Raw genomic sequence first — 27592 nt, 5'->3', positions numbered from 1 at the left:
GGAAGCCTCTGATCTCAAGACCCCTTTATATAATGAGGAACTGAGGCTCTCAGAGAGCTGAGGTTGATGTGTCTTGTAACTAGCGAAAATTAACTGTGTGAAATTGAAAAATATTAACTCATGTAAAGTGAAAGTGAAGTCGCTCAGTCGTGTCCAACTCTTTGTGACCCCATGGACTGCAGCCTACCAGGCTCCTCCCTCCATGGGATTCTCCAGGCAAGAGTACTGGAGTGGGTTGCCATTTCCTTCTCTAGGGGATCTTCCCGACCCAGGGATCGAACCCAGGTCTCCCACATTCCAGGCAGATGCTTTAACCTCTGAGCCACCCGGGGAAGCCCAACCCATGTAAAAATAACAGTAATAAATCATGAAATGTTAATACAGTTACCAATTTTTATGAGAAATAACCATATTTCCACCAACTTTGATAACAAAATAGAGAATGGCATTGCTTTACATTTTTGCAAATCTCCTTAATGTCTGGTTTGATAGAAGACAGCTGGATTCTCATCTCTGTTCCTGCAGTCAATCTGTTGTGACAAATTGTTTTTACCAAAGTGCATGAAGAAATCTTGCCTCACAAAATAAATACATAGTTGGAAAAGGGAGGACCTTTCAAAAAGACTTGGGGATCCTTAGGAATCGTGGGACCGTGTTTTCAGAACCACTGCCTAGGATACAGAGGCAATGATGTGGCAAAGAGGTGATAGGACTTGTGATAGATGTGAGATATTTCACAGCTGAGAAAACGAAGTGAACGGACAGCTCAAGCTTAAATCCTCCTGGGCTTACGCTGTCTCACTACTGACCCCTGATCACTTCTCATTCCTAATTAATGCTCCATCTCTGTTAGTACTTTACCCAGATTAACTTTTATTTTGGACAATCCTAAGAAAAAGTGTTAACTACAAAGCAAGGCTGCAGAGTGGGTATTAAAAGTGTGCCTGACAGGGAGATAGGCACAGGAGAGCAGGCTGGCGCCCCCTAGTCCTGGGTGCAGGGCCTTGAACATGTGGCTGTCAACAGATAAATCTGCAGCTGTTCTTTGGTATCTCTGTCTTTGGTTACCTGAACTTTCACACAAAAAAGATCTTGGGAGTTTGTGATTTTAGGGGGAGGGGGAAGTTGTTTTATTGTCCATGTGCCAGTTCTTAAGGAAAAATGAAATCTGCAATGTCCAAGCGTTGAAATGGACAGACTCCCATCTAACGTTTCCTCTGGGGGGAGTCTAGGAAGCGCTTATGGAGGAATACGCAATTGCGGCTCAAGTGTGGAAGCTGAGCACGTGTGACCTGTGTGAGATCGCCAGGAACAGTGTGCTGCAGAGCGGCCTCTCGCATCAGGTACCTCTCGTCCTTTCCACCCTGTACGTCAGATGCCTGCTGTGTGCCAGGCGTTTTTTCGGCCCTGCCCCTGGGGATGGATGAAACCAGCAGGGTCTCTGCCACATTCTAGGGGAGACCGCTGGGGAGACTCCTAAATTTTCCTGGCTGCTCTGTCACCTTTTTCAGATCTCTGCTCACATGTCACCTCCTTGGAGAGGCCTTCCCCGATCACTCATTCTATAGCAGCCACACACCTGCCCTCATTATCCATCCCTTAAATCTGTTTTTTTTTCATAACATTTATTACTACCGACATTGCCATTATGTAGTCATGTGTTTTTGTGTCCTGCCTTCCAGAATATAAGTTCAGCATTACATCTCTGAGGTCAGGATTAGACTCTGGCACATAATAAGCACTCAGTGCTTCTCAAATAGCTGAACAGTACCTAGATTGAACAGAAAACTCCAGGAATGGGACCCAGACATCACTCATTTTTTTTTAACAGCTCCCTAGGTGACTCTGATATGGAGCCAGGGTTGAGAACCACTGCTCCAGCGGGTGTCTGTGTCCCTGGGCAGCTCCCCTGGGCAGTGTCAATGGTATAGGGAGAGGGCTGCATTGTGCTGCTCTTGTTGGACGCTGATGCAGATGAGAGGCAAGGCTCAAGATTCATTTTGTGGGGACTTGGTTCCCTGGACTGGTTGTCCCCAGGCACATCTGTGTGCCCTTGTCAGCTCTTGGGAGAGACTTCTAGAATCTTCACGCCTTCACCTTGCTTTCTTCATTGCCAGTGGCTCTTATAGTTCTTGTCTTTCTGATCAAGGAAAGCACAGTTAGAAATGAAGGGAATGAATGTGGTTATCAGGATGACATCCTTGAGGACAGGAAGGCAGGAGGAATTTTGTAACAGCTCTGTGAGGAAAGATGTCTTGATGGAGGATCTGCTTTGGAGGAATAGCCTGATTTGGTATGGCTAAGTCTGAGCTGCCATGTGGATATAGAAAGAAATATAAGGTATATTGTTTCATTTGTATTTCTCTTGGTCCATAGGAAAAGCAAAAATTTCTGGGACAAAATTACTATAAAGAAGGACCTGAAGGAAATGATATTCGGAAGACAAATGTTGCTCAGATCCGGATGGCATTCCGATACGAGACCCTGTGCAATGAGCTCAGCTTCCTGTCTGATGCCATGAAATCAGAAGAGATCACAGCCCTGACCAACTAGTCGAGCGTTGGACATGTGTTTTACCTTTTTGGTTTAATTTCAAGTCTGCCGTGATTAACAGCGGTCAAGATACCAAACTAGGACTTTCCTCCATGGAGAGGATACCGCTGAAGAACTTTCAAACTAGTGGTTTTTGGTTGCACTATTCCCTTTAAGGTCTAACATGCCCATTTCGGTGGCTTCCCTGGTGGCTCAGAGTAAAGTGTCTGCCTGCAATGCAGGAGACCTGGGCTCAATCCCTGGGTTGGGAAGATCCCCTGAAGAAGAAAATGGGAACCCACTCTGGTATTCTTGCCTGGAAAATCCCATGGACGGAGAAGCCTGGTAGGCTATAGTCTATGGGGTTGCAGAGTCGGACACGACTGAGTGACTTCACTTCACTTCATGCCAATTTCTATTTTTGAGTAATAGATGGTGACTCCTCCTTGGGGATCTGGGAGCTGGACTAATTCCCAATTTTCCAAATGTTCCTCTTCAAAGTGCTAATGCTTGCATCGTGGGGGCCAGGATCTTACATGGTCTAGTGCCCAGTGATATGAAGTCTGGTTTTCTGCCACAGTCTTCTCTATAAACTCCGCAGACTTGTTGGTAGTTGTTCATTTCGGCCTCATGGGCTGTCTGCCTTAAAATCTACTTCAAACCTCCCTTTCAGAAAGGAGCTACTTTGAGAGAATTAGAAAACTTCTTTGCTTTTTTTTTTTTTAATGAGTTTTTAAAACTGTTTTATTTAGCCCTCCTCCCTTCATATTTAGGAAACCAAATATTCATATCACAGCCATCACTCCTATTCTGTGTCTTGGTTTCCTCATCTGAAAGGAGAAGGTTTAGATCAGATGAGTGGTTTTCCGTGGTGTTCTGTGAGCTCGGCTCCTGGACCACTTCAGGGCAGGGAATGAGAAGGGGGTTGAGGCTCTGAGGTGCTGCTTTTACTTCAAGGTGACTCAGCTTTCATTGGTTTTATACTGGGGCTTCTATGTATTTACATTTGAACTAAGGACTTTGAAAAGCACAGGACTAGATGACCTCTGTTCCTTTTGGCTCTAATATTCTGTGATTGTAGCCCAATTATCATTTTACTTATGAACAGTTAGGGCCACAGAAGTGAAACTTGATTAAGGTCACACAGCTCTAATAAGTCATAGGCTCAGACCTAGGTTTCCCTAATCCTAATCTAGTCCTTTCCCCACTATTCTTTCAGGCCTGACACATTTAGAATTTTTTTTTATCACTGTAACTTGGTGCATTTTCCACTGCCCCCCTGCCCCGCCCCAAGGTGAAATCTCTCCTTTACCTAATATGCAGACCTCTTTAGAATATATGTGGTCCCAGGGGCCAGGTAGAAAGCATTTTTAAAGACCAGGCTGAATTTAAGCTTTACCAACGTACTCTTCATCTGTGTTACTCGGGCCTTGTACATAGTAGGTGCTCAATAAATGTATATTATATAAAAATGAATGAATCTCCTCTTTTGGAAATATTTTAAGGTTGTATGATCCTGGAACTCAAGAGGCTGCTCAAGGACCTTCTTGTCTATCTCTATGGGCAAATATAGACTAGAGTAAGCCCTTGTGAATCATTACAGAGTTAGAAGAACACTATTTTTGCCTGTGAAGATGCTTACCTGGCTTTAGGTTGTCTTGTCCTGTTACTTTATAATGATTATCCCCTCCACTGGTCAACTTAGCATACGGAACAATAAATACAGTCTTTTTACAAGGCAAACATATGCTATCTTATAGCTAACCATGAAACTGAATGAAAACCGAGCATTTATTTTAGGCACTCGTTATTTTTAAAAAGCCATTTGTATACATTTGCCTGAACATAACAAGTATTTTACAGTTTTTCATTGTCATTTTATGTGTATCAAGCATTTAATTATTAAATAAAGTCTGTTAGGACTGTGGCTAAACAGTTTTAAACTATTTTAGGCAAATCTTTAAATTTTAAAGAAAAGATACAGGCATCATGAAAAGCTATTAATAATAATTACTAATTTATCTTTTCTGAATCAAGATTCAGCTATGGATGACATTCACTAGGAAAACTCAAAATTTGAACTGAAGCTTTCAAAACCCAGGAGGGAAACTTTTGCTCTTCTTTTCTAACTTCTGCTGTAATAGTTCATGAGTAAAGTCTCACATGGCCATTTCCTTTTCCCTGGATATATCTCCAGTCTGTTCAGTCAATACCTACTGGATTTTACCTGACCTGCACGCTTTTCAGATACCTTTTTCTATAGCACAATGCACTTTTATTACATCATCAACCTAATTGGCCTTTTTAGGGTGAATCTCTTTCTTTTGTGATCACAGTTGGAATCAAAGACAACTGTACACTAGCCCACACTTCTAGCAGAATGGTTTTTGAGACATGCTTACTCTAAAGGGCTCAAGTTCACATCGTTACTTGAAACTGCATTGTTGAAATGACCGATGTTATTGTTCTGTGCCTCATAAAAACCAATCACAGCTCCTGGGGTGGTGTCTACCAAGGCCTGTCCTGCACCTTTACTTTGTCTTACCTTGGATAAGGCAGAGTTAAAAGCACATCCCTATGGCTTTCTCTTTACTTGTTTCCGAGTGCCGTGATGGTGAAATAATATTTTGATCATTTTCTGAGATTGCAGATGCAACTGAAGGTGATACACTGGTAATAAACCTAGGTATTCTCTACCTAAAAACTATGACTGTTATAAAAAACAGGTATAACTAACTGCAATAAAAGGAACAGTTATCAGACATAGTTCCTTGAAAATTTTTATAAACCTTCAACCTCTAAAGAAATACCTTATTAGGGAGATAGAGTATGCCAGAGTTAGACTATAAACAGCTGCAAGATTGTAAAAATAAATCTCTGAGGGCGCTTCTATGTCTTTGACACCAAAATGTGTACTTCTCCATGATGATACACATTAATTATAAACTGCTACTCCTTCTTATAAACGGTTTTCCCATTCTCAGCCCTAAGATTCTAGCCTGCTTCTCTAATCCCACTTTTTTATCTTAGAAATGATCTTACAAGGTAAAATATCAAAACCACCACAGGGTGAAGTATTTTATTATTTTTACTATCCAGTAGGGTAACAGAAAGACATGAAAACAAATGACCATCTGTTGCTGTTTATGTTATACTATCATTGTAATTGTCCTTTATAAATGTGGGTGGGTCACCTGATTTCTCTAATCTCCAAGTAGCTTTCTTACTCCTAGATAAAGTAAGTTGGACTTAATGAAAAAAAAAAACAGTTAAAAATACAAATTCTTTGGACTGCCTTTTAATGAATCCAACTTCTCAATGATAAAAATCACTGAACCAAAAGATACTTTCAAGCAGCCTTATTACCTATATTAGGTATAAGTAAATCGAGTCTAATTTGAAGTGTTTTAAAACATAGCACAAAAACAGCACAATCTGCCAGAACACAACACAAAACAGTCCTCTAAGGAATATAAACACTTGGTATATAAAAACGTGAAACTACATAATAAAAAAAAAACTCAATTACCTAAAATTTACTTGCTAAAGATTATTTATTGCACAATACATCAGTTTGCATCAAGAACAAAACAGATACTATTATCTTCAACTTCTAAATTCAGTACATAGTCAAATCCATTTTCTCAAACTAAAGTTCTACAGTATTATGAGTAAACCCTTTGTTATTAAGACAGGGAAACTTTATAACTTACAAATTTCTTAAGAGTTCATGAAACAGCTTCATAAATCCTAGAAGGCACACATATTTCCTATCATAGTAAATGCATTTAAGTACTTAATATTTAAAAAAGACAAGCTGTACAGAATACAAAAAGTGAACATTTCATCCATTAAACAAATTTACAACTTTTACAATTAGTTATTACAGTAGAACCTACCTAACATTTACATCTAAAGAATTATTACCCAGTTTAATGGAGTGACCAAAAAACTGTGCTCATTTATTTGATAAGGCTAGTAAAAATATATTTCACAGTATCAGTTAGTGTCTTGGAGCTTATATTGGAAAATAAAAAGGTTTGGGCAACATCAAGTCACTGGGCTCACTATGAAAAATAATTCCTTGAAATGTGAAGGATTCTGGGGGATAAAATCATTGGCTATAACTGGAAAAATCCAAAAATCTATGAAGAAATTTTATTCATTTTCAAAAACATTCTTAAATTGGGCAATCTGAATGAGACTCAGCAAATCCATAAAGACAGTACTCCATGGAACATATTTTAGAAGACTTAGTCTCCAAAGACTTTTATCTCCAAGTTTTCAAAATATGTTCCATGGAGTACTGGGGAACCTATGGAGGACAATCAGAGGTCTGGATTTTGACTTGAATTTAATGGAATTTTTTTTGGAAAAAAATTAAAAAAAAAAAACAAACAAGTCCCATCATGCAACTGTGTTACTCGTCAAATTCCGATATACTTGTATTCACCAGTGCATTAACATGTTTTTGTTGGCTGACTTCATAAATATTTAGTTATTGTGGTACATAAATTTATATAAGGAAATGTATAATGAGAAAATGATAGAGCAGGGTTGGGGTATGGGGGCAGTGTCTATGTGTGTGTGTATCTCTGTGTGTGTGTGTGTCTGTGTGTGTCTGTGTCTGTGTGTATGTGTATCTCTGTGTGTCTGTGTGTGTGTCTGTGTGTGTCTGTGTGTGTGTGTCTGTGTGAAAAAAACAGTTCTGCTGCTGAAAGAAAGTGTGAATACCACAGATAAAGTCAGTTTCTAAAGAGCCTGCAAACTCAGGCCGACAGGACCGAGACCCCAGCACTCCTCTTGTATAAAAACAGCTGCCTCCATCAGGAAAGTCAACCAAATATTAGGGGGTAAAATCCAAGCTACATTTGGTTGGACATTTTTCCTAAAACAAACTTAATTTGCATTCTGATTAAAGCCCCCAGTATCCAAAAATTCTGCCGTCAATAAGCAGCAAGTTAAATTGTATGCTTTGGTACTTCAGAAAATACTAATATTTGTAACATACCAATAATAAATCAGAAAATACTGTGGAATGTTAAAACACTTAAAAGACACCAGGCCCTAGTTTATTATATGCTGAAATGTTAATATGTAGCATAAAATAATAGTTTACTTTATAAACAAAATTTTTTAAAAATGGCTCAAGTGCTGCTGAACACCCTATCTATACTCTTTCCTGGCGTTTCAAATGAAATACAGTGAAACAGAAAGTCAAGTCATCTCCTAATTTTCAGGAGTGTTTTGTGTACATATGGTTAAAAGGCTACATACTATTTTCTTAATCTAAGAAATTTGAAGACTCTAGGACCTCAGGAAGATGCCTTCAAATTAAGAAAATAAAAGCACCATAAACCAATGTTAAAGACTTATCATAATTTGGACATAAAATTTAGGGTCTATGATGAAGAAAAACTTCCATCTGAATCTCCAGGATGAATAAGTATTAACAAAAGCTACTTAGAACAGTTTCCCAGCTGTAGGAAAGCATTTAGAATAGCCAAGAAGACTCCCCAGCAGAAATCCATTTACAAGGCAAAGTCCTGCCCTAATTCATAGTCTTCACCCAAATTACACAGCATGGGGGGAAAAAACACATAAGTTAAAAAACATGTAGTTCCAAAACACACTGTTAAAGTTAGGAAATAATTAGGGATTATTTCAAGTAAAAACTATTAAAAGAGCAATAGTCAACCACAAGGGGGCATACATATTCCTTAGATCCCAGCAGAAAGACTAATTTAAGTAGTAACATGCACTCTGATGTATTATACATTTTCAGTTAAGATTTTCTCTCACATGGCTACAACTTTTTAAAATTCAAGGTTTATTTTAAACCTAACTAAATAGATTCCAGAATACTCTTGCCCTGAAAAGTAAGTGTTTCAGAAGCCCCTGGAAATGTTAACTCAGCAAAGAATTCAAGAGCAATTAGTCCTCATATGTATTAGAACAGACAAATAATAGGAAAATATGGTCTAAAACGGTAGCAAATTTTAGTTTATCCCAAATGGAAGACAGGGAAGGTTTATCCAAATAAAAGGACAAACTATCAGAATAGCAAAAATAAGAGGGTGGGGGGAATTGCTGTGTCTGTGCTACAATATCCCTGCCCTCTTTCCCCATTGCTGAAGTATGTGTAGCCCACACCAGCTACGAAACACTTCACCAGGAGGTCACGGCCTGTGGGGCTGGCCTGCCTCATCAGCCATGTTAAGAATATAGTTAGCCATATCATCTTCAGTGGGTGCATCTGACACCACCCAAGATTCATTCGCTCCAGTCATCTGTAGGCGACAGATAGGGCAATTCCTGTGCCGATCACTCCTATTAGAGAAATAAAATAAAGAACAGTTTGTTTTCTTTTTCTGTTTAAAACAATGAATTTGAAATGTAATACATGTACTTTTTTAAAAAAGGAAATAGCATAAAAGTGTATAGTGAAAAATACATCTCTTCCTCCTACCCTAATCTTTATTATCCCTGGAGGCAACTGCTGTTAACCAGTTTCTTACATATTCTTCAGTTTTTTATATATTCTTCTAGAGACAGACTAGCCATGACCAGCTTGTGTGTGTCTACACATCACTGCTCTTTTTTACAAGTATCAGCACATGTTAGAGCTGCCTATTCAAAATACACTGTTTGGATAGGCTATAATTCATTTAACTTATCTCCCGTTGAAGGAAGGACATCTAGATTTTTTCCTATCTTTTGCTGCTATAAACAATGGAATGGAAGCATTCAGGGCTTAAAATAAAATGAACTTTACATGCAGAATAATTTTGGGGGGAGGAAAGAGCTTATATATAATCACTTAAATAAGATTATGTTTTCCAAAGGGATTTTTTTTCTCTTGTCAAACACTACTTTGGAAATTTTAAAAATAGCCTATTTGAGCCAGAAACATGTCACAGAGGGAAAATATTTTTCTCTCTATTGTTCAGTGAAATCTGAAACCAAAGTAATTAAATTATATCAATTGCTCTTTGGCTTCTGTGCAAAAATTTAGGAATCTGTTCTAAAAACTAAATGTGAAAGTAGAGCAGATTCATTTCTGGATCTTCAGAGATAGTTTTAAAGATAATTATCTGTGCTCCCCTGTGCACAAAAGTCACAATTTTAAAACAGTTGATTTCTGCTTCTGGCCAAGGGACCAGATTTATCTTCCCACTTAAAACAACTAAAACACTGGACAAAATACATGAAATAATGGTTTTCAACACTAAACACAAGATGACAAAGGATTATAATCCCAGAGAGATGGGAAACAAAACAAGGTGAGCCCTATAATTACCCAGCTCACTGCCTCTGAGAGTTTCCATGCCAGAGAGAGTGCAGGGGAAACAGATGCAGGCTGGTAGACTCCCTGAGTTGACAAGACAAGAGCAGAGACTCTTAGGATGCCAAGACAGCTAGTTCATAGGGTAAAGTGCTGGACAGGAGAAAGCTACACAAAGGGAGAATCCCAGAGTCTCCTGAAGGCCCCTGTAGACATATTCAGCAGAGTAATGATCAGTGTGTGCGAGTCAGGAAAACTACTCAAGCCCAGGAATCACTCAAAAGGATCTGAGGCGACAGTAACCAAAGCTCACAAAGGGCCTGGACATTGCCTGTTCCTACCAGACAGAGTGGAAAACCTTGTAATTCATGGAGCATCGGGTACCCTACTCTGAAGGCTTGCCTCAGCAGGGCATAATTAGCTCTAAACTAAACATCACTCTGGTCCTGCCTAACAAGCCATAAAAGCAAGACTCAAAAGGATCAAACTTTTCCAAGTAACTATATTCCAGAACAAAGCTCAAGGATATTTATAGGAATACAAAAATATCCAGTACTGCAAAAGGTAAAAAATCAATGTCTGGAACCTAGCTAAGAACTACCATTCATACAGAGAAGCATAAAAATACAACCCAAAATGAAGAAAACAATCCATCAAAACTGATCCAGAACTGACAGATACATCAGAATCAGCAACAAGAAAATGAAAGGTTATGATAACTGTATTCTATATATTTAAAAAGCTAGAGGAAAGACCACATATTAAGCAAAGACTGGAAGATATTAAAAACTTGAATTTCTGGATGAGTACTAAGATATCTGAATAAAAAAATACACTGAGTGGGATTAATGGCAATAGACTGCAGGAAAAAAAATCAGTGAATTTGAAATGATATAGCAGTATTAATTATCCAAAATTAAACAGAGAGAAAATGACTCAAAAAATAAGGAAAAATAGCATCTGTGAGCTGTGCAAAAGTGGTCTAGTACATCAGTGGCTGGAGTCCCAGAAGGAGACGGGACAAAAGAGAACAGAAAAAGATGTTTAAGAAAATACTAGTTGAAAAATTTCCAAAACTCATGATACTATACACCTACAAATCCAAGGAGCTCAATGAATCTTAAGTGCAAGAAACATGAAGAAAACTAAGGCACATCAAAATCAAACTGCTGAAAATCAGAGATGAAGGGGAAAAAAACCTTAAAAACAGCCAGAGGGAAAAAGGCACATTACTTACAGAGGAAAAAAGATGAGGATGAGAGCAGAGTTCTCATTGAAAATGTTGTAAGCAAGAAGATGGTGGAGCAATGTCAATAAAGCACTGAGAGAAAAACTGTTATCAGTCTAAAATTTTATATCCAGAAAAAAAATCTCTCTCAAAAAATGTTTTGCTGTCATTCAGTAACATTCTATGGAATTTATAAAAAAAGAGCTAATAAATAAATCATTATTAAGGTTGCAGGATACAAGACTGATACACAAAACTGCTTATTTCTAGTATATAGAAATACAATAATCAAAAATTGAAATTTAAAAATAACATTTAAAGTAACATAAAAATTATAAAATACTTAGGGATAGATCTGTCAAGGATGTGCAACACTGGAAACTACGATTGATGACAGAAATTAAAGAAGACCTGTGGGAGAGCTGGGTTTTATCCTTGGGTTGGGAAGATTCCCTCAAGAAGGGAAAGGCTACGCACAGTATTCTGGCCTGGAGAATTCCATGGACTGTATAATCCATGGGGGTCACAAAGAGTTGGACATGACTGAGCGACCTTTACTTTCACTTTCAAATAAATGGCAAAACATAGTGAGATGTGGGTTGGGAAGACTTAATATTGTTAGGAAGTTTTATTATTGTTTAGTCACTATGTCCAACTTAACACTCCCCAAATTATTTAACTCAATCCCAATCAAAATTCTTATAGACTTTTTTTGGTAGAAATTGACAAGTTGATTATTAAATTCACACTGAATGCAAAAGATCTACAAAAACCAAAACAACTTTGAAAAAGAACAAAGTTGGAGGACTAACACTCCCTGATTTTAAGACTTACAAAGCTACACTAATCAAAGTAATATGATATTGGTGTGAAGTAGACAATAGGTCAATGGAACAAAAGAGAGTCCAGAAATACTCACCTGTGTTTGAACAACTGATTTTCAACAAAGGAGCAGAGGGAATTTTAGAGAAGAAAAGACAGTCTTTTCAAAAAACTGTGCTGGAGCAACTGGAAAGCCATTAACAGTAAAATAAAAATTTTTTGATCCATACCTCACACCATACAAAAATTAACTCAAAATGGATCCTAGACCTAAATGTAAAACCTAAAAACAATAAATCTTTTAGAAGGAAAAATGGAAGAAAATCTGCGTGACCTTGGGTTAAACAAAGATTTCTTAGATATGACACTAAAATGATTATTCATTAATCACAAATTGAAAAACTGGACTTCATAAAAATTAAAAATTTCTACTCTTTGAAAGACATTCTTAAGAGAATGAAAAGATAAATCACAGAGTGGGAGAAAATATTTGCAAATTATATATCTGATAAAGGGCATGTATCCATAATACATAAAGAACTCTCAAAACTTAATATAAAAACAACTAAGTAAAAAAATGGGCAAGAAGGATCATCAGTACCATCTTTCTAGATTCCATATATATGCATCAATATATGATATTTGTCTTTCTCATTCTGACTTACTTCACTCTGTATAATAGGCTCTAGGTTCATCCACCTCATTAGAACTGACTTAAATTCATTCTTTTTAATAGCTAATATTCCACTGTGTATATGTACCACAACTTCTTTAACCATTCATCTATTGATGGACATCTAGGCAGCTTCCATGTCCTAGCTATTGTAAATAGTACTTCAGTGAACACTGCAGCAAAGAGACACAGACATTAAGAATAGACTTTTGGTCACAGTCAGGGAAGGAGAGGGTGGGACAAATCGAGAGAATAGTATTGAAATATATATATTACCATATGTAAAATAGTTAGTGGGAATTTGCTGTATGACACAGGGAGCTCAAACTGGTGCTCTGTGACAACCTAGAAGAGTGGGATGGGGAGGGAGGTGGAGGGAGGTTTAAGAGAGAGGGGACATATGTATGCCTGGGGCTGATTCATGTTGATGCATTGCAGAAACCATCACAATATTGTAAAGTAATTATCCTCCAATTAAGAACAAAATACAATTTTTAAAAAAAGGAATGGGCAAAAGAATCTGAATGAATATTTCACCACAGATGAAATACATATAGATGGGAAATTAGCCTAAGAAAAGTGCTCAGCACCACCAGTCAGCAGGGAAAGGCAAATTAAAACCACAGTGAGATACCACTACACATCTATTAGAATGGCTACAATCAGAATGACAAATACCAAGTACTGGCAAGGTTGTAGGGCAACTGGAACTTTCAAAAACTGGAGTGTAAAATGGCACAACCACTTTGGAAAACAACTGGCAGTTTCTTAAAAAGTTAAACATACACCTACCATATGATCTAGCCGTCTCAATTGTAGGTATTTATCCAAGAAAAAAGCCAAAATGTGCGTCCATAAAAACAGCTGAGCACAAATGTATACAGCAGCTTTATTTGTAACAGCCAAAAATTCAAAACAACCCAACGTCCATCAACAGGTGAATGGATAAAGAAGCTGCAGTATATTCGTACAATGAATACTACTCAGCAATAAAAAGCAAGGGACTACTGATACATACTACGACAAAGTAAATCTTGAAAAAATTACAATGAATGAAAGAAGCCAGACCAAAAAAGAGTATATACTGTATGGGACATCCAAATTATTTTACAGTGAGTGACTGAAACCATGTTAGTGGCTGTCTGGGGACTGGGAGGAGGGATTGGTGGAAGGAGACCTTCTGATGGGCATGAGGTGACTTGGGGGCGATGGATTTGTTCATTATCTAAATTGTGAGGATGATTTTTATGATTATATACATATATCAAATTGTACTTTAAATATCTATAGTTTACCATATGTCAGTGATAAATTTTCTTAAATGCTTGATTCTTATTTTGTAAAATAATGAGCTTGACTAGCCATTCTCTAAAGTTCTCCTCAGGTCCAATACTCAATATTCAAGGATTAATATTACTCTTTCTAACGACATATGGAGGGAAAAATGTACAAAAGAGGAGAAAAATGGAAGGAAAGGAAAAATGTTTTATTCTAGACTTTAATCAGGCACAAACCTCTTTACAGCAAAAGTAAATCGTCAAAACTAAGCTACATCCTCACATTTTATAGACTATGTATAAAAATATTTTAAGCAGTAGGAGGCATGTCATAAAATCCAAAGTATTAAAGAACAAAGTCTCTTATACTTAACTACAATATATTTGCATTTTTTGAAGTGTATTCATACACTTTCCCATTTGACCTGGGCCTACCCCATGAAGGCAGCAGATTACTCACCACTTGTCAATGCACTTCTGACAAAAGCTGTGAGCACAGGGCAGGATTAGGTCAGCTCGACCATCCATACAAATACAGCACTCTTCCTCGTCAGTCAGCTGCTTTACCCTGCAATGTGAAAAATGAGCTGGAGCAGGGATGTTCTCTGTTGTCACCGTGCTGTTAACTTTCCTTCCATTGGCTTAAAAGCATAATCAAGGGTGTATGTGCTCTCAACATAAAGCACAACACGACTCATGCAGTGTGGAGTAAAATAACCTGTATTTTAGGTACAGCAAACATATTAGGGAAGCAGTACTACAGGGGAAATTTCATGGAGAAAAGACTGGATAGAAGATAAATCCTGAGATGGTTTAAAAGAAAATATGGACTAAAACTGGAAATATTCAGGTCTTTCTGAAAATAACTTAGCCCATTTTAATCATATTGAATTTTTATACATGAATTCAACCAATATATGATTTATTCACCATGCAGGATATAAAGCTCTCAAAAATATGGGCCCTGCCATCAGGGTCTATATATTATGCTGCTGCAGCTAATGGGCATATAAATGAAAGAATAGCTTAGTCTTAAGGTTCAGGTGCTATATGAGACATGAAAGAGATAGAATGCAAAGTATCTGTCCTCAAAGAGCTCTTTCATCTCGGGAAGAAAAGAGATGTTCAACCTTCTACTCCAGCCACAATTTAGAATGCCCCTGAATGAGCCAAGTGCCTTTATATGTGGTGTTTTCCTTTCCTGGAGTTTGGCAAACTCCAACCTCAGTTACTCAGCTCAAGATACCATCTTCTCTATGCTCTCAAAAACCAACATTTCCCTCAACTAAAGGTTTTAAATACTGCATTTTATTGGCTGTTTATTGGTTAGTCTATCCATAAACTGTAAACTCATAAGGAGTTTGTCTTAGGTTCTCAAAATATATTTCTTGAAGTGATTTAAATTTGCTTTTAATCTTTGTGCTATTCTGTAATGTTTAGGTTTTCTTCATCAAGCATGTATTGCTTTTATAATTATACAAAAATTAAATGTTCCAAACTATAGCCACTAGACTGTAAGCTTCTTAACCGTAGAAACTACCTCTAACATGTTTTTATTCCTGGCTGTGCTTATACCACCATATGTAAGACACTGATATAGTACTTTAAAATCTGTCAATTTGTATATAGAAAATAAGCGAACGTCAAATGTGTATTATGTGTAGTAAGTGCTAAGTAAAGAAGGAAGAAAGTATGTTTCAAATTTGTCAGAAAGATAAGGTAGAAAAATGACAGGATTTTGATAGAGGACATTCAATGTGAATAAACAAAGCTAAACAGGTAGGGAAAAGTGTCTATCAAGCAGGCTGATATGAAAGACTGCTTAAGTATAGCAGAGATAATCTGATCCTTGTATGTCAAAAGAGTAAGTTTAAACTTGTTTTGATAGAGTTTAATCAAGGGGAAAGTGAACCCCCATTGGAAATAATGCTTTAGGAGATCAACTGGGAGACCAGTATGAGGGACAGTCTAGAGAGCGGAACACCAATTAGATCCTTGTTTCAGTAATTCACCTGGGACATAATTAAGCCTGGTCTAAGGGGTATTACAAAAGACAAATCATTAGGGTGTGGTAATAGAGCAAATGCTGTGCTTCAGCAATGCATAAAAGAGGGCAGCTTCTGAACTGAAATTGGGAAACTGAATGAAAACCTAGATGGGTGTGGATCTAATTTTATTCTATTTTTCTATATCTATTTATTTCAATGTTTAAATGCCTTTTAGGTGCAAGGTAATGCTAAAAATCCTTCAAGCTAGGCTTCAGCAGTACATGAACTGAGAACTTCCAGATATACAAGTTGGATTTAGAAAAGGCAGAGGAATCAGAGATTAAATCACCAACATCTGTTGGATCACAGGAAAAACAAGGGAATTCCAGGAAAACATCTACTTCTGCTTCATTGACTATATTAAAGCCTTTGACTATGTGGATCACAACAAACTGGAAAATTCTTAAAGAGATGGGAATACCAGACCACCTTACCTGTCTCCTGAGAAACCTGTATGTGAATCAAGAAGCAACAGTTAGAACCAGACACAGAACAACTGACTGGTTCAAAATTAGGAAAGGAGTATGTCAGGGCTGTATATTGTCACTCTGCTTATTTAACTTATATGCAGAGTACATCATGTGAAATGCTGGGCTGGATGACTCACAAGCTGGAATCAAGATTTCTGGGAGAAATATCAACAACCTCAGATATGCAGATGATACCATTCTAATGGCAGAAAGTGAAGAGGAACTAAAGAGACTCTAGATAAGGGTGAAAGAGGAGAATGAAAGAGCTGGCTTGAAACTCAACATTCAAAAAACTAAGATCATGGCATCTGGTCCCATCACTTCATGGCAAATAGATAGGGAAAAGTAGAAACAGTGACAAACTTTATTTTCTTGGCCTCCAAAATCACTGTGGATGGTGACTGTAGCCATGAAATTAAAAGATGCTTGCTCCTTGAAAGAAAAGCTATGACAAACCTGTGCGTGCTAAGTCGCTTCATTTGTGTTCGACTCTTTGCAACCCCATGGACTGTATAGCCTGCCAGGATCCTCTGGCCATGGGATTCTCCAGGCAAGAATACTGGAATGGATTGCCATGCCCTCTCCAGGGGATCTTCCCAAACCAGGGACTGAACCTAAGTCTCTTATATCCCCTGCACTGGCAGGCAGGTTCTCTACCACTAGTGCCACCTGGGAAGCCCTTGACAAACTCAGACAGCATATTAGAGAATAGAGACATCACTTTGCCAACAAAGGTCTGTATAATCAAAGCTATGGTTTTTCCAGTAGTCATGTATAGATGTGAGAGTTGGACCATAAAGAAGGCTGAGTGCCAAAGAACTGATGCTTTTGAACTGTGGTGCTGGAGAAGACTCTTGAGAGTCCCTTGGACAGCAAGGAGATCAAACCAACCAATCCTAAAGGAAATCAGTCCTGAATATTCATTGGAAGGACTGATACTGAAGCTGAAGCTCCAATACTTTGGCCACCTGATGGGAAGAGCTGACTCACTGGAAAAGACCTTGACCCCGGGAAAGATTGAGAGCAGGAGAAGGGGTTGACAGAGGATGAGACGGTTGGATGGCATCACCGCTCAAAAGACATGAGCTTGAGAAAACTGCGGGAGACAGTGGGTAGGGAAGCCTGGCATGCTACAGTTCAAGGGGTCGCAAAGAGACACAATGCAGCGACTGAACAACAAGGTGCTATGTGTTGTGCCAGATCCAAAAGAACTGGGGTCTCTGCCCTTGAGGAGCTTACAGTTTATGTCTAAGTATGTGGACTTGGTTGTCAGTAGCAAAGAATATAACTGAATCCATAAAGAGTGACAGACAGGGTTTTGAAAGTTAGAGTTTAAAACTGAGGAGCAGAGGGCCACAAAGAACAGCATTCTGGATGGAGGTAAAAGAAAGAACAGGAGATACAGAAGCAGCCAATGGAAGCCGTGCTATGTTCACTTCATTTTTTTGCTACCTTCCTAGCAGTACAGTTACCAGAAGAAGGAGGGAGAAAGTCTTGCTGTTTGTCCTTATCAGACCACTTGTAGAATGGAGAATTCAGTTCTCTGTCCCCCTACTCTGAAAAACAAATTCACAGATAAAAGATCATCCAGAAAAGCCTCTGGGATATAGAAGAGACCAATATAAACAAAGGCTGAAGGAACTGGGGAGGTTTATCCTGGAGAACAAAAGGCTCAGTGAGAATTTGAGTAGTGTGTTCAAGTCTTTGATGACTGAGAGAGAACAGACTTGTGTGGTGGAATTCCAGAGGGTACTGTCACTGAAATTAGTAGAAAACAGTAATAATTAGTAACAATGATAGTTAATTTTTATATATATATTTTTTTATGAGCCAGGCACTGTTCCAAGTATTTTACATATACTAACTCACTTAACTCTCTCAAGAGTCCTATGAAGTAGACCATATTACTGTCATTTTCTTTTAAAAGATGAGGATACTCAGTAAAGAGAGGTTTAATAACTTGTCCAAAGTGACACAGTAAGGAGTAAACCCAGGATTTCAACACAGGCAATTTGGTTCTAGAATCTGTGCTGTGCTGCCTTAGGAGAGCCAGATTTTGCTCTAAGGAAAATTATGCAAAAGGGAAAATTACACAGTGATTAAAGCCATTTGTGTATCAAAAAGCTTGTCTTTCTGAGGCAGTGAGTCCCACACAACTGCAGGTGTTCATGTTCAAGCTGGACTACCACTTGGCTAAATATGGTAAGTCTTGCTACGCAAAGTGCTATCCATGGGTGAGCAGTAGTGACAACACCTGAGAGCTTGATAGAATCTCAAGCTTTTTCTCAAAACCACTGAATACCAAAGTTTAAGAAGCACTGTAGTACAGGATCTTCATGCACCAGGGAGTACTAATGCAGAGGTTAGGAGCATGGCTGTATTGCCAGACAGGCATGAATGTGAATCTCTGCTAGACCAGATTCTAGCCATGTCATTCATTTGTCTAAACCTCAAGTTGCTACATCTGCAATGAACCAATATTTGTATTCCCCTGGGATTGCTGTGACTTAATGGGTTTATAAAAAGGGCTTCCCTGGTGGCTCAGATGGTAAAGAATCCACCTGCAATGCAGGAGAGCTGGGTTTGATCCCTGGTTTGGGAAGATCCCCTGGAGAAGGGCATGGCAACCCACTCCAGTACTCGTGCTGGATAATTCCCATGGGAAGAGCAGCCTGGAAGGCTACAGTCCATGGGGTCGCAAAGAGTTGGACACAACTGAGCGATTAAGCACAGAGCACAATGAGTTTATACATGTAAAGCACTCCTCACAATGCCTAATACCCTATAAGTACTTAGTAAATATAAAATACTACTAGAAATAGGTACCAGATATAAGACTGAATCAAATAAATACCTCTCAAGATCCCACTCAATCTGAAAAGTCCTTTTTCCTATGAACTAAATATATCAGGGTATAAAAAAAACAAAAACCCAAAATATACAAAGGCAAGCAGCAGCCCTAACCTACCAATTACGCATTGAGTTTCCCAGTCTAGAGGGCACATGAAAAAGGATAACATTCTTACCTTCCTCATTAAGATGACTGCAATAAGAAAAACGTATTACTTTCATTTTCTACCACAGAGCCTAGTAAATACTATTTACTATTAAATGCTATTTTCAACTTTCAAAATACTTTAAAAAAAAAATCACCATTTTGAAGAGGGAAGGAATGAAAAACAGAAAATCAGATGTCTGTCTTTGAAAGATTAACTTAACAAAATACAGGAAAGATAAGCCTAAATGCTACCTAAAATACTCTAAAACTCATTTGGCATTTCATCAGTAACACTTGTACAGCCCAAGCCTAGAAAACCAAACAATACTATTAAAGACAAACAGGAAAGAATAATTTAAAATACAATTTTACTACAACATAGTATTTGGAAACCAGTTGGTTAAGAATGGATCGGAAAATGCAACTGTAAATGGAGCAATAAAAATGAAGTTCTTGTTAAGCATATTCTTAACTCTAAGGCAGAAGATGCTGTCAATACTGATTTGTGCTGTCTACCCTGTATGACAATAAGACAGGATGTCAACATGTCTAGACCCACGTAAGCCTTTTTCCAGTGAGGCATTCACAAATTTAAATTATGGTCATAGCTGTCAAATGGCAACAGGTGGGTGCATTCACATGCCAAAAGCATTATGGAGAAGGAAAAGAAAGTTTAGATAAAACAATAATATATTAGGCCTGAGTAAACAAGCACCATCACAGAAAATGCTGGCTGACCTCATTTCCTTCTGGTAACTCAGTACATGCAATATGTGCACCAACTACTTGTCCATTCCAGAATGGACTGCCAAGTCCTGGAGCCAATATTTACAACAGTAATGCTCCAATTAGTCAGATACCTTTAAGAAAAACTGAATGGTTTTACCAGATTCTTGGACCTAATTCCTTGAAGGGCTTTGATTGTCTAAGATCCTAAATGCGTATTACAAGAGAGTATTAACTATATACCTTGTCATTAAATGCAAGCAGGTTGAGTAGATTCAAGGAAAGTGGGTTGACAGAAACATTACCTGGTGTGAACCACTTTAGTTTTTCTTTAATGTGGCACTCTAACATGTCCTGAAACACAGAATAGTCCAAAAGCAGATCTGGGATATAATACCATCTGAGACAAAAAGTAACGTGATTTAAGAAGTCACAGAGGTCATTAGCAAAAATATTACTGTGATATTCAGTAGTTTGCATGTTGGAAAAGAAGAGAAACATGGCATTTATGCACTGCATACCTTCCCATCCAAAGACTAGCCTGACAAGATGTTACAGATGCTGAGTTTTCATCTGGGTCTTCAGAGGTGGAGCTCTGTGCCAATACTCCTGCTGCTTGACTTGTGATGTCTTTATAAAGCTGGATAAACTGGTACAAATTCATGATCCGTGATGCTTCCACAATGCCACTGCTTTTGTTAATCTAAAAATACAAAGAAAATGAAAAAAAAAAAAACCAAGTTGATAATCTTTGATTGATTTTTTCCCAAAAGTGGAACTATTTAGTCACCTAGGAAACAAAGTTTGCAAATTACCTAATGAGAGCAATAGTCTGAGCAAATGAATAATATCACTTCCTCTATGTTTGCAGGGTTCAAAATACACAGTATTTTCTCATGTGACAGTCAAAACAACCTGTAGGGTTGATTAGGCATCAACTTGTTTAGTAGTGGAGGTCAGGCAATTTTCCCAGACTTAAAAAATGAATTTTAGAGATAAATCCTTTTATTTTATTTAAAGAATTTCTTAAAGATTTATTTGAATCCAACAACCACTTGCCATTCTACTATAACTGAAAGAGATTAGTTTCTTGAATATCTTAAGTTCTATTACATACCAACACTTACAAACTGAAGCAAGAAAACTACAATAAAGTAAATCCTAACAAAAACTGGTTGAATTTTTCCCAGAAAGTCATTCTGAACTTTAACGTGAAGTAGAATCATTGGCCTACAGGTTGTAACTCTCCCTACTCTAGCTTACATTATTTTTCTTGACCTCATATTGCACTTTTGATGTCTTTTTTCTTAAAATCTATTTTTAATTGCAAGATAACTGCTTTACATCTAGCTTCTATTCTTTCTAAAATACTCATTTATTTTATTTTTGGCTGTGCTGGTCTTCACCGCTGCCTGGGCTTCTCTACTGGTGGCGAGCAGGGGTTACTCTTGAGTTGCAGAGCGTGGGCTCTAGGGTGTGCAGGCTTCAGGAGCTGCAGCTCCTGGGCTCTACAGCAGAGGCTCAGTAGTCATGGTGCAACAGCTTAGATGCTTTGCAGCACGTGGAACTGTCCCAGATCAGTGATCGAACCCATGTCTCCTGCACTGGCAGGCAGATTTTTTACCACTGAGCGACCACCAGAGCCCCTAGCTTACATTCTTAATGTGAGGATGTACTGGGGGCAAGTGTGAGATAATAGGTAAGAAGAGACAATATTGCTTTCATCTGTCTTGGGAAATCATGTAGTATGGCATATATTCTCTTTTCAAATGAGCAAAGCCAGAGGATTGAGGGCATCGCATTCTTGGATAAAGAACTTGAAGTAATCAGAGACAGATTATAGAGATGTGAAAGACTTCCTGTCAACACAGGAGATACCACAGAAGACAGTGGGAACTATTAAATCCAATTAAAGTATGAAATCTATTAAGTGCATATCAAAGTATATGGAATAAACAAAATCAGAAAGCATTTAGAAAGAACTGAATAATAGAGGGAGAGATATAGAGTAGAGTAGGCCTTAAAATTGTAATTGAAAGTTTTTAAAAGTATTGCTGGAACTGGGGACACGAGAAAGTGAAGTGGTTCGATTATATTAAAAAACATGTTACAGCAACATTTCAATATTTTGAAGAATAACAGTTGTAATTAGCATTTATTGTTTATTACTTGAGAAGACAGTAAGAGAAAAAAGTTGGGAATCAAGTATGAATTAGACTCCATATTGTAAAAATGAAAGAACCATTTCTAATAGAAAATTGATTCAGTTTGGGGAAGGTTAAGAATCTATCTGGAGATACAAATATGTAAGAATCTGTAATAGATTATACATGGGGTAGAGAACAAATAGAATTATAGGTGATAGGAATTTAGGAGGGGTAACAAAAAAAGACTTTCAGAGCTGAGGAAACTGAGCCAGTCTTCCTTCGGAAATGCACAGTTCATTAGAAATTAGGGAATGATTCACATAAATTTAGTATTTAATAGCAAAGCTTATCAAACTGCAATGTTTAAACTGAAATATAGCTGATGTATAATTATAGGTATAGTGATTCATAATGTCTAAAGGTTATACTCCATTTATAGTTATTATAAAACTATCTACATTCCCTGTATTGTACAATATATCCTTGTAGCTTATTTTACACCTTAGAGTTAGTCTTCTTAATCCCCTAGCCTTATATAGCCCCTCCTCTTTTCCTCTTCCCACTGGGAACCAACAGTTTTTTCTTTACATCCACGAGTCTACTTTTTTGTTATATTCACTACAAACTATATTATAATCAGGATTTACAAAACAATGTTTACCAAGTATCCATTATGTGGGTGTTATAGGTAGTATAGGTACTACTGCTCTAGCACTAGTGACACAGTGTATAAAAACCAGATAAAAATCTCTGCCCTCACGAAGATTATTCTATAGGTTGGAGAGACAAAAATATAGATAAGATGGAAATAAGTGTTATGAAGAATATTAAACAGAGGACAGAAAATGCTGAGAGGCTGCAGGGAAGGCCTCACAGAGGTACCATTTAGGAACTAAAGCAGTCCAAGAATGAGTCATGTGGGTATCTGGGGAAAGAACACTCCAGGCTAAGAGAACAGGAAGTACAAAGGCAGACGTGAACCTGGCCAGTACCATACTGTCTTGATGACTGTAGCTTTGTAGTATAATCTGAAGTCAGGAAAGTTGATTCCTCCAGCTCCATTCTTCTTTCTCAAGACTGCTTTGGCTATTCAGGGTCTTTTGTGTTTCTATACGAATTGTGAAATTTTTTGTTCTAGTTCTGTGAAAAATGTCATTGGTAATTTGATAGGGATCACAATGAATCTGTAGACTGCATTTGGTAGTATAGTCATTTTCACAATAGTGATTCTTCCTAACCAGGAACATGGAATATCTCTCCACCTATTTATGTCATCTTTGATTTCTTTCATTAGTGTCTTTTCTGTGTACAGTTTTTTTTTGTTTCCTTAGGTAACTTTACTCCTAGATATTTAATTCTTTTGTTGCAATGGTGAATGGGACTGATTCCATAATTTCTCTTTCTGATTTTTCATTGTTAGTATATAGAAATGCAAGTGATTTCTATGTATTCATTTTGTATCCTGCAACTTTGCTAAATTCACTGATTAGCTCTAGTAATTTTCTGATACTATCTTTAGAGTTTTCTATGTATAGTATCAGGTCATCTGCAAACAGTGAGAGCTTTATTTCTTCTTTTCTGATCTGGGTTCCTTTTATTTCTTTTTCTTCTCTGATTGCTGTAGCTAGGACTTCCAGAACTATGTTGAATAACAGTGGTGAAAGTGGACACCCTTGTCTTGTTCAAGACAGTATGGTACTGGCACAAAAACAGGAATACAGACCAATAGAACAAGATAGAAAGCCCAGAAATAAACCCATGCACCTATAGGTACCTTATTTTTGACAAAGGAGGCAAGAATATACAATGGGGCAAAAGCAGCCTCTTCAATAAATGGTGTTGGGAAAACTGGACAGCTACATGTAAAAGAATGAAATTAGAAGACTTCCTAACACCATAAACAAATATAAACTCAAAATGGATTAAAGACCTAAATATTAGACCAGAAACTATAAAACTCTTAGAGGAAAACACAGGCAGAACACTTGATGACATAAATCAAAGCAAGATCCCCTATGACCCATCTCCTAGAGTAATGAAAAAAAAAAAAAGTAAACAAGTGGGACCTGATTAAACTTAAAAGCTTTTGCACAGCAAAGGAAACTATAAGCAAGGTGAAGAAACAACCCTCAGAATGGGAGAAAATAATAGCAAATGAAACAACTGACAAAGGATTAATTTCCAAAATATATAAGCAGCTCTCATACAACTCAATACCAGAAAAACAAACAACCCAATCAAAAAGTGGGGAAAAGACCTAATCAGACATTTCTCCAAAGAACACATACATACATGTGCTAACAAACACACGAAAAGATGCTCAGCATTGCTCATTATTAGAGAAATGCAAATCAAAACTACAATGAGTTATCACCTCACACCAGTCAGAATGGCCATCATCAAAAAGTCTACAAACAATAAATGCTGGAGAGGGTGTGGAGAAAAGGGAATGCTCTTGCACTGTTTGTGGGAATGTAAATTGATACAGCCACTATGGGAGATGGTATGGAGATTCCTTAAAAAACTAGGAATAAAACCACCATATGACCCAGCAATCCCACTCCTAGGAAACCAAAATTGAAAAAGACACATGTATCCCATTGTTCACTGCAGCACTATTTACAATAGCTAGAACATGGAAGCAACCTAGATGTCCATCAACAGATGAATGGATAAAGAAGTTGTGGTACATATACACAATGGAATATTACTCAGCCATAAAAAGTAATGCCTTTGAGTCAGTTCTAATGAGGTGGATGAACCTAGAATCTATTATACAGAGTGAAGTGAGTCAGAAAGAAAGATACATATCGTGTTCTAATGCATATATACGGAATCTATAAGAATGGTCCTGAAGGATTTACTTACAGGGCAACGGAGGAACAGACATTGAGAACAGACTTGCGGACATGGGGAGAGGGGAGGGTGAGATGCATGGAGAGAATAACATGGAACTGACATCACCATGTGTAAAATAGCCAGTGGGGATTTGCTGTATGGCTCAGGAAATCAAACAGGAGCTCTGTATCAACCTAGAGGGGTGGGATGGGGAGGGGATGGAAGGGAGGCTCAAAAGGGAGGGGATATATGGATACCTATGGCTGATTCATGTTGAGGTTTGACAGGAAACAACAAAATTCTGTAAGGCAATTATTCTTCAATAAAAAAATAAATAAATTAAAAAAAAAAGAAGAAGTGAAGCTGGCCAGAAGCACAGGGTCCAGCAAGGAGCCCAGGGAAGCTGGGACAGAATGAGAGTGGGAAGACTGGTAGAAGGTGAGGTTAGGGAGTGAGGTGGGGCCAAATGTAGAGGGCTTTGCTGATTGCAGCAGTGGCTCTGGCTCTTATCTCAAGTGCATGGTGAGCCACTGGACGGTTTTGAGCCAAGGAATATTAAGACCTAATTTCACTTCAGATTATCAGTGGACTAGATTGGTTGTTGATCTGAGACTAGATAGAATGGGGACAAGGGCAGAGAAGCAAGGAGATGAGTTAGAAGGCAACTGGAATAATCCCAGTGAGAAAGGATGGTTGTGAGGAATAAGGTGATAGTAGCAACAATGATAAGAGTTGGTCACATTCTGAATATATTTTTGAAGAGCAACAGGATTCACTTATGCACTGACTGTGGGGTGGGTATAAGAGAAAAAGAGAAGTCAAGATGACTCCAAGGTTTTGGTCTAAGTAACAAGACAGGTGACAATAATATATTTCATGAAGCTTCTAAACAGCCACCTTAGTCCATAATTTTAATTAGCTCATTAATTTTCTAATATTATTTCCACAAAATATTCCATTTAAACATTATTTAGATTATTTTTTGTTTAAACTGGTGGAAGAGGGGTTTTCTGTGATTTGTAGCTGATGGCAATTTAAATGACAGAGGAATGAACATTCTAGATAAGGGAACTCAATGAGCAAACAGTGATACAGCATTAAATTAGTTAAGCCTGGTGAGACTGTAGACTGCAAAAGGGGACAATGATAAAACAGAAAAGACAGTTTGGAGCCATATTGCAGAAGGCCTCAAATGCCAGGTTAATGAGTTGAATTATTATTTTTTAACATTTATTTAAATCACTGGGTCTTCACTGCTGTGCACAGCTTTTATTTGTTGTGGTGCACAGGCTTCTTTTTGCAGTGGCTTCTCTTGTTGCAGAGCACCAGCTCTAGGCACACAGGGTTTAGCAGTTGCGGTACAAGGGCTCAGTAGTTGCAGCTGGAGGGCTCCAGAGCACTGGCTCAGGAGCTGTGATGCACAGGTTTAGTTGCTCCGAGGGATGTGGGATCTTCTGGAATCAGAGATCAATCCCGTGTTCCCTGCTTTGGCAGGCAGATTCTTAACCACTGAATCACCAGGGAAGCCTGGGTTGGGACTATTTTGAAGCCAAGGAGGAATTGTTGAGGAACTTTAAATAGAAAAGTGATCTGATGAGAGTTGTGCTTTAGAAAGGCAATTCTCATAGCATCACAAATTAGAATTAGGAGAGGAGTCTCAAGGTGCAGAGACTAATCACAGAATCTAAAGTAATCTAGATGAGAAGAAAGAGAGGCTTATGTATTAGTTACAGTCTCCTTGAGAAGACTCGAGAGTCCCTTGGATTGCAAGGAGATCCAACTAGTCCATTTGAAAGGAGATCAGCCCTGGGTGTTCTTCGGAAGGAATGATGCTAAAGCTGAAACTCCAGTACTTTGGCCACCTCATGCGAAGAGTTGATTCATTAGAAAAGACTCTGATGCTGGGAGGGATTGGGGGCAGGAGGAGAAGGGGAAAACAGAGGATGAGATGGCTGGATGGCATCACTGATTTGATGGACATGAGTCTGAGTGAACTCCAGGAGTTGGTGATGGACAGGGAGGCCTGTTGCAATTCATGGGGTCGCAAAGAGTCGGACAAAACTGAGTGACTGAACTGAACTGAACTGAGAGTGGGAACTCTGTCTTACAAATAAACTCAAGTAAAACATAGTAGAGGTAAAACCAAAAAGATCAGTTGGATGGTTACTGTGGAAGAGAGAGCAAGAAAAGGAGAAAGAATGTATATTTTTTCAGAAATGACCTTTGTCACTAGTTTTTATAAATTTACCGATATATCCTCTGAAGTAGACTTTCAAATAGTCCTGAAAGATTATGTGCAGTGTAAACTTAATTTGAATAGATTTTAAATGTTTTAAGCCCAGTTCTTCATTTCTTCTTTACCTTATTTCTTTGTAAAGTCAAAGGTTGCAGATTCCCAAAGTTCTTTTGGGGAGTATGCATATTTACAGCACTGTGAAAAACCCCTAATGAATTTAATATAAATATAATCCCCAAAACAAACACAAAATGGAAAAATATGTGGTTGGTATACAATTTTTGAGCCCAGGAGTCAAACTATAAACAATAA

At 37.9% G+C, this 27592-nt stretch overlaps 2 protein-coding genes across 2 annotated transcripts in view; one reads left to right on the top strand and one right to left on the bottom strand.

The window, feature by feature from the left end:
• The window catches only part of AMPD3 (adenosine monophosphate deaminase 3), a 34911-nt gene extending 32358 nt beyond the window's left edge, over positions 1–2553 (top strand). The window contains exons 13-14 of the mRNA XM_068988539.1: positions 1233–1343; positions 2377–2553. Of these exons, the coding sequence (XP_068844640.1) occupies positions 1233–1343; positions 2377–2553 (288 nt within the window). The remainder of the gene's footprint in view (positions 1–1232; positions 1344–2376) is intronic.
• Positions 2554–8462: 5909 nt separating this feature from the next.
• The window catches only part of RNF141 (ring finger protein 141), a 34255-nt gene continuing 15125 nt past the window's right edge, over positions 8463–27592 (bottom strand). The window contains exons 4-6 of the mRNA XM_068988710.1: positions 20581–20762; positions 14278–14385; positions 8463–8862 (exon numbers count right to left, since the gene is read on the bottom strand). Of these exons, the coding sequence (XP_068844811.1) occupies positions 8712–8862; positions 14278–14385; positions 20581–20762 (441 nt within the window). The 3' untranslated portion in view covers positions 8463–8711. The remainder of the gene's footprint in view (positions 8863–14277; positions 14386–20580; positions 20763–27592) is intronic.

This window comes from Capricornis sumatraensis, chromosome 16, assembly GCF_032405125.1.
Source record: "Capricornis sumatraensis isolate serow.1 chromosome 16, serow.2, whole genome shotgun sequence".
Classification (NCBI taxonomy): domain Eukaryota; kingdom Metazoa; phylum Chordata; class Mammalia; order Artiodactyla; family Bovidae; genus Capricornis; species Capricornis sumatraensis.
The sequence above is the reverse complement of the archived record's forward strand: the minus strand, read 5'-3'. Positions and strand labels throughout refer to the sequence as shown.